At 43.3% G+C, this 13,448-nt stretch overlaps 1 protein-coding gene across 6 annotated transcripts in view; it reads right to left on the bottom strand.

Moving 5' to 3' along the window:
* KALRN (kalirin, RhoGEF kinase) overlaps positions 1-13,448 on the bottom strand; it is a 750,361-nt gene that overhangs the window by 343,796 nt on the left and 393,117 nt on the right. For all 6 annotated transcript variants that reach the window (XM_019553787.1, XM_019553783.1, XM_019553780.1 and 3 more), the window contains exon 10: positions 193-315. In XM_019553787.1, the coding sequence (XP_019409332.1) occupies positions 193-315 (123 nt within the window). The remainder of the gene's footprint in view (positions 1-192; positions 316-13,448) is intronic.

Genomic DNA, 13,448 nt, shown 5'->3' with positions numbered 1-13,448 from the left:
AAGCTTGCCCAGGATTGAGGTAAGACTAACTGGCCTATAGTTTCCTGGGTCCTCCTTCCTCCCTTTTTTGAAGATGGGAACCACGTTGACTCTTTTCCTGAAAATAATCTGTCCTGAGGGGGATCGGAAAGGAAAACAGAACCAGTGTGGAACAACAAATGACCGATATAACTTTGCTTTTCGGCCTCTTACCTGCGCAACTTCTTCAAAATCATCATGTCTCTTCTGAAGGGCTCGCGCCCTGTGTAGCGATTTTCCCACTCCAGTGTGTTTACTAAGAAAGGCTTCCCCATGGTTTTCAATCCAGTCCAATACCTAGGCAGAAAGGAAGAGCACCTAATTAGCTGCCATGTCTCATTGCAAAGGCATACACAAGAAATGGATAAAATAGCTGAAAAATCTCATTTAGCTGTAGCAAAACACACAGGCATAGAGGACAGGGGACAACCTGTTCTTCTCTGGTACTGATGAATCCGAATGACGGGATTCCCACAACCTCTTTACATACAACATAACTGTTTGAGTTTGAGGCAGCGTTAAGTGTTGGCGGATCCAGGAATGGGGCAAAGGGGGTAAGCCCCTCAACTATGGCTGTGCCATGCATGCACAGTGAGCTTTCTGGAGCTCTGTGTGAGCTGAGCTCACCAGCTGGTCTGGAAGAGGCATTCAACAGCAGAGGAAAGGAGGGGATGAGTGATGGTGACACAACACCCAGTGCCAAGAACTCACGTATGGCATAGTCAACGTGGGGTGTGACTGCACTGCCACACCTCCTCTGGATCTGAAAAGTGGTCTCTGCCTTTTATACACTGGTATCATCTGCCTCTTATATATCTCCTGTGGAAACCAAAACAGAGTGACGGCAATGGTTGACTTCACACTGAGAAGGGATCTCAGTATGGACCATCTAAAGCATGCCTGGATACATGAGGGAGGCATCAACTGGAATTGATTAGGATGTATGGAGAAAGGGTGATCAGGACTTCTAGACAAGAGAGGTTAAGAATCACTGGGTAAAGCCATAAAACACTGGCAGGTATCAACGTTTCTCGTAACACTTGATCCCAGGCTACAGCTGTAGCTGAAGCCACCTGAAAGCAAAGTGGTGAACCTGTTATACCGAGATGCTAGAGGAATTTCTCTCTACAATGGATCAGGTGTATAAGCATTGTCAGTCTGAATGTTTCCCGTGACAACTCTCTCTCTCTCAACTGCTGGCCATTAAAGCCTGCAAAACTGACTTTGCTCATTCGGCCATATACTGGCAAAAGCTAAGATTCACAGTGTGATCTTCTTCTAGCTGCCCAAAGCTTCTGGGTGGAGGTGGTCAATATGCACTGGGTCTGGCACTGTTGTGCGTGTGCATGTGCAAGCAGACAGGACTTCATCCTTCAAGGCGACAAGCAGAAGCTGAGGGGGAGAGGTGCCCCTAAGCTATCACTGAAGTCAATGAAGTAGCGAACAGTAGTTGGAGGTTGCTTCTAAATGAGAAATGTTGGAGTTCGCATTATGATATAGCCAGAGATCACTCTGATTCCTCCAGGAATCAAATTCTCATTCCCACAGAGCATTGCCATCACCAACCCAGCCTAGCACCACAGCTTGAGCACTGAATATTGCATTAAAGTGGTCAGGGCCCCAACAGGAAGCAGGCTGGCTTGTAAGCGTAGGTTTGGCATCACTGTCTGGAGTGGCTCTGGCCATCAGAGACGACTCGGTGCACTAGCTGGGATGCTGAGAGAGGAGAGAGCTCCGAGCCGCGAGCCATTTCTCATGTGCAGCACTGACGAATGCAGCTGTTACTGATTAAACCCAGAAAACTGAAACAACGGAAGAAGGTGCGACTTCTATTCAGACAAATGGCGCCATTTGATGGCTAAGCTGTGTAGAACCTAAAACACCTGGACTTTGAATTGCTCCATTGACTGTATATCCTAAGCACAGCCACGTTGTCATTTCCCCCACTTCTCTGTTTGATGGCCACGACACTGAAATAAGAATAATGCCTTAGCACTTCCACAGTATTTTTGTCCACAGATCTCAAAGCTCTTCACAAAAGCAAGAGCTGAGGCACCCTACCTCCGGCTGGGACAATTTGTCACAAATACCATTCTGTGGACACAGAGCACTGGCAAAAAAAACAATGACCCATCCCTGCTTTCCCTTTATGATATCCTCATCTCCAATTTCTACATACAGAATCCCAAATGCATTCGTTTAACCATTTGACAGCAATACACCATCTGACCTGCTAAAAGCCTTTTTGGGATATGTATTTGATCAAGAACTTGTATATAATTTGCAATAACAATAATTACTAGAGGGTTGCCTGCTAACATTGCTGTCATTAACAATCTATAAATACTTCCATTAACATCCTCTTCGTTCTTGTCAGGGATTTTCAACTTGTCTATTAAAACTGGATTCAGAGTAAATCTTGACATTGAAGATATCATCCCATGAGGCCACACTCTCTTTTTCATGAATTTATAACTTGCTAAAAGGTTTTCCAGTAAACTCACAAATGGCTTTATTCTAAATGATGTTTTACAGGATGTTAGGTCACAACGTCTATCTTCTTTCCATTTCTTAATACCTGACAATCACTAACTACTCATATCCAGCAAAACTGTTCAAGTAACTTTCTTGTATTTTTGGCATTAAAAGTAATTTTAACAACCATGCACCTATCAATGTTTTTCATCCTGGGTATCTATAAACAATACATAGAGGGAGGCTTTAGCTACTTTTGAAAAGCTATCATCTCTAGAAGGCAACAGCACTTTTTTAACAACTTGCACCAATAGCTTGCAGGGCTTTTAGCACAGAAAATGATGAATATCATACTTACTCGGCACTTTAGGCTAATACTTGAAGACAATATGTCTTTAGCTAACTGGGCCACACTACGGTAACTGACTTTGATTCCCCTGCAAAAAGGGGCATCGACACTCTAACCCATTAGTTGTTAAGGGCTATAATTTTACGTTTCATCCAAAAGTTGGCTGTTCCATAGCAAAGAGCCCCCAAAAGTCATACTGAGGCCCTGCCCATTTGCTGGCTCACCCCATTGGTACCATCAGCAGTGAAAGGTTTCCTGTGAGGTCCCCTACCCAAGTGCTAATCAGATCCAATGTCACTTAGCTTATGAGCTCAGATAAAACCACACCCCGGAGTGATGTGATTGCACATCCACTTAATAAATCAAAACAAGGTGAATAGCTCAGCTCCAAACTATTAATCATCCACTAATGATGCTGGCTTGGTGTCTTCTTTGTCTGCTTCTCTTGCCTCTGTCTCTGCATTTCTTTTTCTAAGCCACTTCCATGCCTGGAGCACCCACCCTAAACAGATTTCCCAGACCGCTATCCTCTCATCAGAAAGCACCTTTCATTAAGGCCTATTTCTACTATGATGTTCATAAGAAATGAGTGAACAACGATTTCACTTCAGTTTTAAAATTCACTTGCTTATCCATTCTATGCACATCTTTCTTGGACTGATTCTGTAACAATTTCTATAAGAGATGTCTCTAATCCCATTGTCCTAGCACTTAAGTACCCCAGTCTCGTGCTTCTATCTTCACACGCAGCCAGTAAGGTGGGAAAATGCTATCAACCCTACTTTAGATATAGAGAAATGAGGTACTGAGAAACTATGGGTACAGACAAATAGACATTTTAGCTGTTTTAAGAAGGGAAGGGGAGGGGAGGGGAGGGGAGGGGGAGCTGCTGTTGCTGCCTGGGAAAATACAGCAGGTATTACAATGTGTTACACCCACAAGTGAGTTCATCATCCTAAATTTGACCCTAAATGAATAGGGTTAAAGGTGTATTCCTTTTGCTACAGGGTCACTCGTTGCAGAAGCTGCATTCTGGAAGCTTATGTCTGTAGCCTCTGGGATCGATAAATCTGTCTCGTCCATCTGCGATCCAAGTGACTTGCTCAAGATAACATAAAAAGCCTGCAGCAGAGGAAACCTGAGTTCCAGGCTAGCCCATAGCCATAGCATCCTTCTTGAATAGTATTATTAATAATTATTAACGTTTTGTGTTTATATATAATACTTTCCATCTGATGAGCTCACTTCAGTTTTCAAACTGGAAGAAAAATGAGGCCTTCAATCAAACCTGGGAGTTATTGGAAATATTATCTGACTGACTGAGCAAAACAGAACAGAAATCAAATGAGCGGGGTCACAGCAAGGACCTGATTCCCAGAAGTACTAAGCACACATCTTTCAGCCAGAAGTATTTGGGAGATGCGGATTCTCACCACTTCCGAGTACTGAGCCTCTCCTCCAGTGTCTTAAGTTCCTTTCAAGGGTGCTCTGGGGTACCATGCAATATTAGCATGGCATGCAAGATAAACCCAGAGATTTCAAATCACAGAATCCACAGTGTTAAAACCACTCTGATCTGTTGCGGTCTTTTTGAGTTCTTTGCAACAGAAAAATTGCTCTTATTATTTTTCCAGAGTCAAAAAATGAGGGAAAATGAAGAGCTGGCATTTTCCAAGGGTTGTCTTGAGCCTAGTAAGGTTAAGAACAACTCCTCTAGTTTGAAGGAGACCTACAAGAAGAACCACGGAAGGTCACTGCTAAAATAAAAATGCCAACATGCGCAAATGCTGGCTTGTCTAAGGACTTAGAGATATATCATTATCAGTTACCCCTAGGCTGAGTAAAGGAAATGGAAATAATGTCACCAATGTGACTGCATGTTAATGAAAGCTAATGCTGACTTTTACTGTAATCACACTATCTAGTTTATTCCACTGTTGAAAATTAAAATCCAGAGTTATAGCCAATCACCCAAATTCTAGCAACTGAGTACAAATAATTTAAATATTCCTTAAAAATATATACATTTCGTCTATATTCATCAAAAATCATCAGGGCAATGTTATACAAAAAATGTAATTCAACACTTTTTTCAGCGTTGCCTTCGACTTTGTGATGTCCTTCATTTTCTATTTTGTTAAGATGGAAAGAAAGAGTACAAGCCATGAACAGGATAATAGACAAGAGAAGAAGGGATCTTGAGAAGTCATTTAGTCCAGCCTCACGCCCTATGCTCTCAAGCATTCTTGATGCATGTTTGTCTAACCTGTACTTAAAAGCCTACAGCCTCCTTAGGTGGTCTTAAGCACCTCTAACATTCAAAGTTATTCCTAATTCTTGCCATCTTAGCCCATTACTTCTTGGCCTACCACATACAGTCATGAAGAAGAGTGATCTTGACATGAAGAGCAGTTTATAACCTTCCTCTTTGCAATAACCTTTTCCATTATTTAAAGGCTATTATCACACCTCCCTTCAGTCTTCTCTACACTAAACAAGCCCAATTCTTTCCATCTCTCCTCAGAGGTTAGGAAAACATGACCTCTGATAATTTTTTGTTGTTCCCCTCTAGAAACATTAATAGGTCCGCATCGGAGTTGAAATGTGGTGCCCCAAACTGGACACAATACTTCTGCTGAGGAGAGCAGAAGGATTACCTGACATGTCTTACATATAATCCTCCTCTTTATGCATCCCAATATGGTGCTGGCTTTTTTCTTCCTCAGTGGTATGATATTGTTGATTTGTGTCTGGTCTTCAAGCAATAAGCCCCAAATCCTAGTCTGCAGAACTGCTTCCTACACAGTCGTTCCTTCCTTTGTATTTGCATAACTGATTATTCTTACCTTAGGGGAGTATTTTACCCTTGTTATTGAACTGCATCCTATTTCAGACCTTGTCTCTATTTGTTTAGCTTGTTATGCATTCTAATTCTGTCCTCCAAAGTATTTCAAACCCCCCCCTACTTGGCATCATCTGCAATTTAATAAACATCTTCTCTTCTGTTCTCCAAGGAATTTCTTAAAATAATGTCCCGGACTAGGAACAGCCCCCCATGGGACCTCACCACAAACACCTTCCAAGTTTGAAAAAAGGCTATTGATAACAACTCTCTGAGTATATTTTTCAGATCAGTTGTGCACCTCTTTTCCAGTAATTTAATGCATGCCGTGTTCCTCTAGCTTGACATGTGAGACAATGTCAAAACCTTACTAACATCAAGATATATCACATCACATTTTGCTAAATCTGAGAATAATGTGCTACAGCTATATACACCATCTGAGACTGTCATGGCTTATTTGACACAGGAGAAAATTATTTAACCCTAATACACTCAATGGTGTCTTTCCAGTGAGGATTACTACTATATTCAAACTCAACGGCAATCTTTTTAGGACAGGGATTGCTTCCTACTCCATGTTTGTAAAGCATCTGGTGCAATGTGATCTGATGCTGATGTGTGTGCTACTGAGCACAGAGGGGAAAACAGGAAAATGGGACTGGAAAGGGGGGCTTCTGTGCCATGAAGTCCAATTCTTGGCATTTGCAGCCACTCACTGACCAAAGGATCCCCCCCACATCACCACTTCAAAACCTTGCACAAATGTACAATGCAAAGTATCCAAAACACTAACACCCTTGAACATGCCATGGGTAAAAGAGTGCATAGGGGAGACATAGGGACAGGGAAATAGTTGGTTAACATAGGCCAAAGGCTCCTAGGGAAAGGAGTTGGCCTTATGCCTCAGAGGAAGGTGGAAGTGGAGAACCACATTAGGAGTTATCTAGGGAGCACTGGGTGCGTCTACACAAGATGGTAAATGTACAGTCAACTAATTCTACTGCACCACAGCAAAAGTGCTAATGTGCAGTAGAATTAATCTAAATCTAGAATTAAATTGCAGAATTAATCTACTGCACATTAGTGTCACTAAAAAGGCATGTGCCAGCACTACTGCACAATAGCACCAGTTACTGGGCATTCAGTTAGTACCTATTATTAGAAGTAATAAACTTAACATGCAGCACTTATGGTGCATTAATGGATGGGTAGACATGCTCACGGTGACTCTCAGACACCCTTGGCACCCCCTGCTTCCTTCTGGCTCATGGGAGCAGGGTGGTTTATACCAGTAGCAAACTGCACTCCCAAAAAGACTCAGTGACTCTGGCTAGAGAGTAGTAGAGTAGCAGCAGATGTACCCTCTTCATATGCACTGCCTCTATATGTGCACCAGGGAAGGAACAGGTGAGCAGCCCTGCTTCTCCTTATATACCAGACTGAAAGCCCAGGGAGCCTGTATAAGGACTAAGAGAGAGGAAGAGGATGCTCATGCTCTTGCCTGGGTGCAGTGGCCCTGCCTAATCCATATGCATTGAATATTCATATGGAAATGGGTCCAGATCACTACTGTCTGTTACAGACCAGAATTTAGGCTACCAACAGCAGAGCGGAGCTGACAGTATCTGTTGGCAGGAGTGCTTTAGAACAAGACACGTGAAAAACAGAAGAGACTCTTCTCTATATTGTTTTACATTTGCCTGATTTTGAAGGATACAAATTATCATTTGTATTGTCTCATGATCACACTCTTCTATTTTTCCCCCCTTCTAGCAGGCACTGATTACGCTCCCAACAAAAAAAGGATGGTTTAGATCAGCTAGCAAGCCCAGGTCACCAATGAAATTAAATAAAACTACAGTGTGATTACAGCATGCTCGCTGCACTAGCTATTACAGTCATTATACGGATGGATAACTGCAAGATGCAAAATGCTACCTGGGGGAAGAAAAGTAGTAACTGTATCCTTCGAATCATTTGTGTAACTGCCAAAAGAACAATAGTGAAAAGTCGAGTGGGTTTCATCTTTCTTGCTCAACATCTGGAAGCATGTGTTCTTAGAAGAAATGTTCCCAGAGGCATCTCAGGGCTTCTTTTTGTTAGTGCCCTTTTGGTAAAAGCCAAGATAGAGTCTTTTTTTGAGCAGCTCATGGAGGCCAAAAGCAAATTTGGGGTAAGAAGGAACCTATTAAGGTTGACAGATCCAGATATGAAATCGCCCTATAAACTTTTCTTATAAATGTGCCCCAAACCCCGCTATCCTGAAAATAGGCAATTTTTCCAAGATAAAAGTCTAATTCTTATTAAAATGAAATTCTCTTGAAAACGTCCACATCCCCCCCCCATGGCCACAACAATGCACGGGTCAGGAGGCTGGTAATAATAATGGGACAGAACTGTTAATTAGGAAACAGTGAACTGGTGCTAATTCTCTCCAGAAAAGGAGAGTGACATGCAATAGGCAATTCGTTACAGTTCCTGTGAAGAGTGTTACATGCTAATGGATAGGACAGGGGGAAATGTTTCTTATAGCTATACTATACAATGTCTGTTCAGAAGAGGCAGGCAGTCCCCCTCCATAACCTGTCCATGCTTCTGTCAGGCAAACAGATATTTCATCTGCAGTGTTATGGCCATTTCTTATAATAGTTTAAGCAGCACAATTTGCTTCTTCAGACAGACAAGTTAGGTGTCTTTCCCCGTGGGGCAGGTAGGTACATGAAGCTGTTTGGAATTGGGCAAGGCTGGCTTTGTCTTACCTGATACGTAAATAGGAGGCCTCTATCAGCTTCATTCTGAATTAAAACACTCGTTAAGCCAAATTCTCTCTGACAGACACCTGCGGACAGCATCCGAGTGACACCAGGGTGCATAAAATGGAAGGAGAATTAAGTGCATTGCATTTATTCTTGATGTTTGGGGCCCCACTCTGATGAACCAACTCAATCAGACTCTGACCTTTTAGCAGAAACAAATGAATGAAGCTAAAATGGGGAAAATCGAGGGGGCAGAGAGGCTGCTCGCATGCAGCCACAATCATGGAGCTCTGCTACAGCCTTGCCCAAAGGACGGGGGACGGGTAACCTGCTGATTCTTGAATTAGACGCAGAGTGTTTTGTCTGTAATGATGGGGCAATCTGGCTTCTGCATTTGACACCGACCTGTGTCCAACAATGTTTGCTTGCTACTAAACAGAACGACCCACCGAGGAAGGGACTTGGCAGTTGCAATCATCTGGTTTGGGGCTTAGTCATTAATCTTTCAAGTACAAGAACCACTGCTGTTGCCATAGCGATGCTAAAACTAGGTTACCTTCAGATTGAAAAGAAATGATACCGTTTTACACACACAAAAAGGTAAAGGGCTGGTAAAGTGGTGTAAATCTGGAGGAACTCCCATGGGGTTGAGTTAACCCTGTAGTCTTTCCAGAGAGTCTGGAGAGTAACGTAAGTGGTACATGCTGGATTTGATCTTGCTGTAAACAAGGACCTTCATCAGCAGACACAGTAGCTTTAAGCACGATTAAGCTTACTTAAATACACCATGAAATGGAGAGAGCGAGCAGAGTTCGGCTCACTGCGTAGCTCCTATATTGGAGCAGAGATCGACAACCTACAGCTTGTGGACTGGGTTTGGCCCCTGGAGCTAGTGGAGCTGGCCAGAGGATGAGGGGTTTCTTTGGCAGTGCTCTCAGCAGCAGCTGCGCCCATACCACGCGAGGGAGAAGTGGTGGTGGCAGCAGCTGGATCCTAACACAAGCCAACCGGCCTCCCTCCCGGTCACTCTGGCCCGCACCCTGAAACCACTGCCGACTGCTGTTCTACATGTTAGGCCAACTACAGTACTGACATCAAAATGTTGCTGCCCTGGACTTACTCTACTATTAAAGTTGGCTTTTATGATTTTCTGTTTCTGCAGTTCCTCCCTCAGCCCCACTCACAGCAACCAAACTGTGTTTAGTAAATTAAATCCTTTTCTAGAAACTGCTTTTCCTACTGTTCAGGTAATGCTAGGGCTTCACATGTTTCACATCCGCCCTTCAGAAAGTCTGCCCTCGCTCACCAAACCTTTGATAGGTTTTGCTATAGAATAAATGGTTCTTGCTCCAAAATATCCCATCACTGGTATTTAACATACAATATTTATTTTAAATGTTTTATTTTACTTAACAGGAGCAAAACTTAATCTGTTCTGTCAAAACCTTTCAACATTTGTGCAAGCTTAGTTAACAATCCTCATGGGCTGAGCTGAGATTTAGAGATGCAATAAACAGCCCAAGAAATCTTTTGCTGGATGATAAATAATTCATCACCTTAAAATATAAGGGATAGGAAACTACAAAGCATGTGAGTTTGTGCTGACACAGAATAAAGCTCTGAGCATGTATGTTTGTGGGGATACAGTCACAAGGCCACTGTCCCTTTGGGAAGTAGAAAAAGCTGACGTTTAAGTGACAGGCTGGCCTGTACCCACTGCTGCAGACAGACAGAGGAGGTGGTATTGCTACAGGTCAATGGAAACAGAACAAACAGTAGGAATCAGAATTGGAAAAAAATATATTAAGGAGGCGTCATAAATCCTAATCCAAACTAATGACTAAAATCCACACCAAGCCCCATTTAAATTCAAATAACATTCCTTTTGTTATATTAAAAACCGTTGCTGGAAATAGATTTTTCTTCCCACCAACCCCAGCTTTGTCACAGCAGGGTAATGTCAAGTAAAGGTCTAGTTGAGAAAATACATTGAAATACAAAGGCATTTATCTTCTAGCTTTTCCTGCCATTATTAATGATATAATAGAGTCCCAACCAAAACTAAACAATTCTCATTTGTAATTAGGACTTCCTGATAAAGACCCAGAGCCGTTTCTTGTTTGGTATCCCTCCTATTCTATATTTATTTACTAAAAAGGCAGTGAACCAAATCCTAATCGCATTACTGTGGAAGCAAGAAGTATCTTCCTGGGAAGGACAGCAAGCTCTTTTGGTGCCCTGGTCAAAGCAGGGGGGAGTGGGTTTACCCGCTGCAGCCTGGGCTCTCCATACCCAGTGGCACTTGCCAATGCCCCTACTGGGGCACTGCCCCCCTTTGCACTGACTGCGGCAGCTCACGACGTGGGCTCCCTGGTGGAAGTCAGCCTGGTGCCACCTCTGAATTGCCACTTGGGGCTGATAGCCAACCCAACCCCCCCCAAATGTGATCAATCTTCCTTGACTTCAATGGCACTATCCTGGATTTATATCAGGGCAAATGAACTCAGAATCTGACCCACTAAATCTAGGTCCTGCACATTTTGAAACCAATAGCAAACCACATTCTGAGTTCAGAGAAACAAGATTGTGTCCCCATGCTGATGAGAGCTAGGGAGAGCTATGTTTTCTGTCTACCAGAACAGGCCCAGCCCTGCCCGGCACTGGGCACATTTTCCCTCTTCTGAGGCATCATTTTTTTCCAGTTACCAATCTGCAAACAGATTTACTGCTCATCAAAGTGAGCTGCAGAGAGCACAGGGCGATGCACAGATGTAGGTCTGTTAACACGGGGCAGTCGTGACTTCCAATGCATCAACCACTGTCCTTTCTCTTTAGGTAATTGTGTCATATTCATGTGCGAGTTTTATAAAATGGACACAAGGAGATATGAAAAAAAAATCACCAGACAGGAACTCAGGGGACCCGGCTTCAGTGCCCTGCTTCTGTGACTGGACAAGGGACTCTCTTCCCACTCCATCTCAGTTCCTTACTTGCAAAATGGGGTAAATAACACTTTTCTGTCAGGCGTGTTTTTTGGAAGCAGGGATACTCTTTTACTAAGTGTCTGAACTGCACCTTGCAGCACTGAGCTCGAGCCTTGGTCATGGCTTCTAGTCCATTTGGTAATAGCCATAAAGAAGAGCCAGATGCAGCTATAATTGGATTGCTAGGATCAGCGATCCCATTCCAGGTGGATAGTAAAAAAACATCGTGTGCTTTTTGAAAGGAAGGGCTCTGTATAAAAGTTGAACATGCTGGTACTCATTAGATCAAGAGTTTTTCTCACCTTTTCCTGTGCATAACTCCACCAATTTCAGTGTGGACCAAGTCAGTGCATAATTTAATGCATTTTTTCCAGCAGCTTTATCCAAAATGCCACAAGAAGCTCAAGGGCTCATGGTTTAGGGCAGGCTTGTCCAACATACGGCCTGCGGGCCACTATGCAGCCCTCCAAGCTGTTTTCTTGAGGCCCGCGGTGCTGTGACGGGAAAGGAAAGTAAACACTGTACTTTCATTTTGGGGGAGTGATGTGATACCACTTCCTGTGAGGTCTTTGAATATGGCTCGCCAGCCCACTGGGTGAAAAAAAGTTCATGATCCAGCCCCACGTCCAGCACCTGATTTAATACATCAACTCCTCCCCTATTTATTTGTAGATGTCATCACATGGGTTCTCTTCACCTCCAAACCTTCTCTAGTTTATTCCTTGATGCCCTGTACAAAAGTTAGATTAGTCACCTGGTTTTACATTAGCCATCTGTAGAACCCGTCAGTTCTTGGCTCTGCAAATATGTCCATCCATTTGTGACACTGGCAAAACGAACCTGATACCAATCCAAGAAAACAATTATTCATGATGCCAATCTAACATTGGCCTGTTCCCCTTCAAAACGCCCAAATCAGCTTAAAAATAAACATGGAAATCTGGAACAAATAAACGCCTCATCATACCGCTAAAACACAGAAAATACAGTCAGAAACAAGTCTATTACACAGCAGTCCACAGGACTCCTGGCTATATAATTAGAAAAATAACAGGCCTGCCAATAGTGGGTCCACTGCTGCCAAAGAACAGCTCGTAGTTCCATCTTCAAAATCATCTGCCAACCAGCTTTTTCCATAGTTAAATGTATTTAGCCAGATCACTTGAGTCAATGGAGCTACTGGGTTTACACCCTCCCCAGAGATCCGGGCTGGTTGACTTCGGTATAACAAAGATGACAGGTTGACAGCTTTATGGAGCTGGAAGGAAGCCTATGGAACAGCATCACTGAACACGAGCTGAGGATGGGTCTAGAAATCTGATTTGCCATTCCTCCAGCCTTCTCTTAGTGAAGCCCTTTCCTAAAATTTAGTGGTGGATAGCCCTTTCCATTTAACCATTCCAGCCGAACTGTATGAAGATTAATTCTCTCTTTAAATGTCCCTGAAGAGCACTGAAGGAGTCCCAGAGTTTTATTTTACCCCAAAGCACAGAAATGGGTTCTTGCCATGTAATTCACTTACCTGTTCTCCAGGTTATTATGATCCTTCCCATTACAAGGTATTTGGGGAGGGAAGAAATGCAAATATCAGGCAACACTGAGTGGCTAGTGAGTTTGCAATGGGGGAGAGTAGAGTTTATGTGGCTTCATCCCTTGAGACGGTGGTAGCTCCTCCAAATGAACAGAAGACTGAGTAGTGGGAAGAGCGGTGGCTGCCCAGAGTAGGAGAAGCCAAAGGCAGCTGCTTAACTTTGAAAACTCCTGGCGGTCTGATGTAGTGCCAGAAGACTGGAAGAAGGCCAATGTGGTGGCGATCTTCAAGAAAGGGAGGAAAGTGGATCCGGCTAACTATAGGCCCATCAGCCTGACTTCTATCCCGGGGAAGGTCTTAGAAGAGTTTATTAAAGAGGCCATCCTTAAAGGACTGGCCGATGCCAACATCCTGAGGGATAGCCAGCACAGGTTTGTTGCGGGTACGTCTTGCTTGACCAATCTCATTTCCTTCTATGACCAGGTGACCT

The sequence above is a fragment of the Crocodylus porosus genome, unplaced genomic scaffold (assembly GCF_001723895.1).
Source record: "Crocodylus porosus isolate Cpor-Errol unplaced genomic scaffold, CroPor_comp1, whole genome shotgun sequence".
Lineage (NCBI taxonomy): Eukaryota > Metazoa > Chordata > Crocodylia > Crocodylidae > Crocodylus > Crocodylus porosus.
This window is presented reverse-complemented; position numbering and strand designations above follow the sequence as displayed.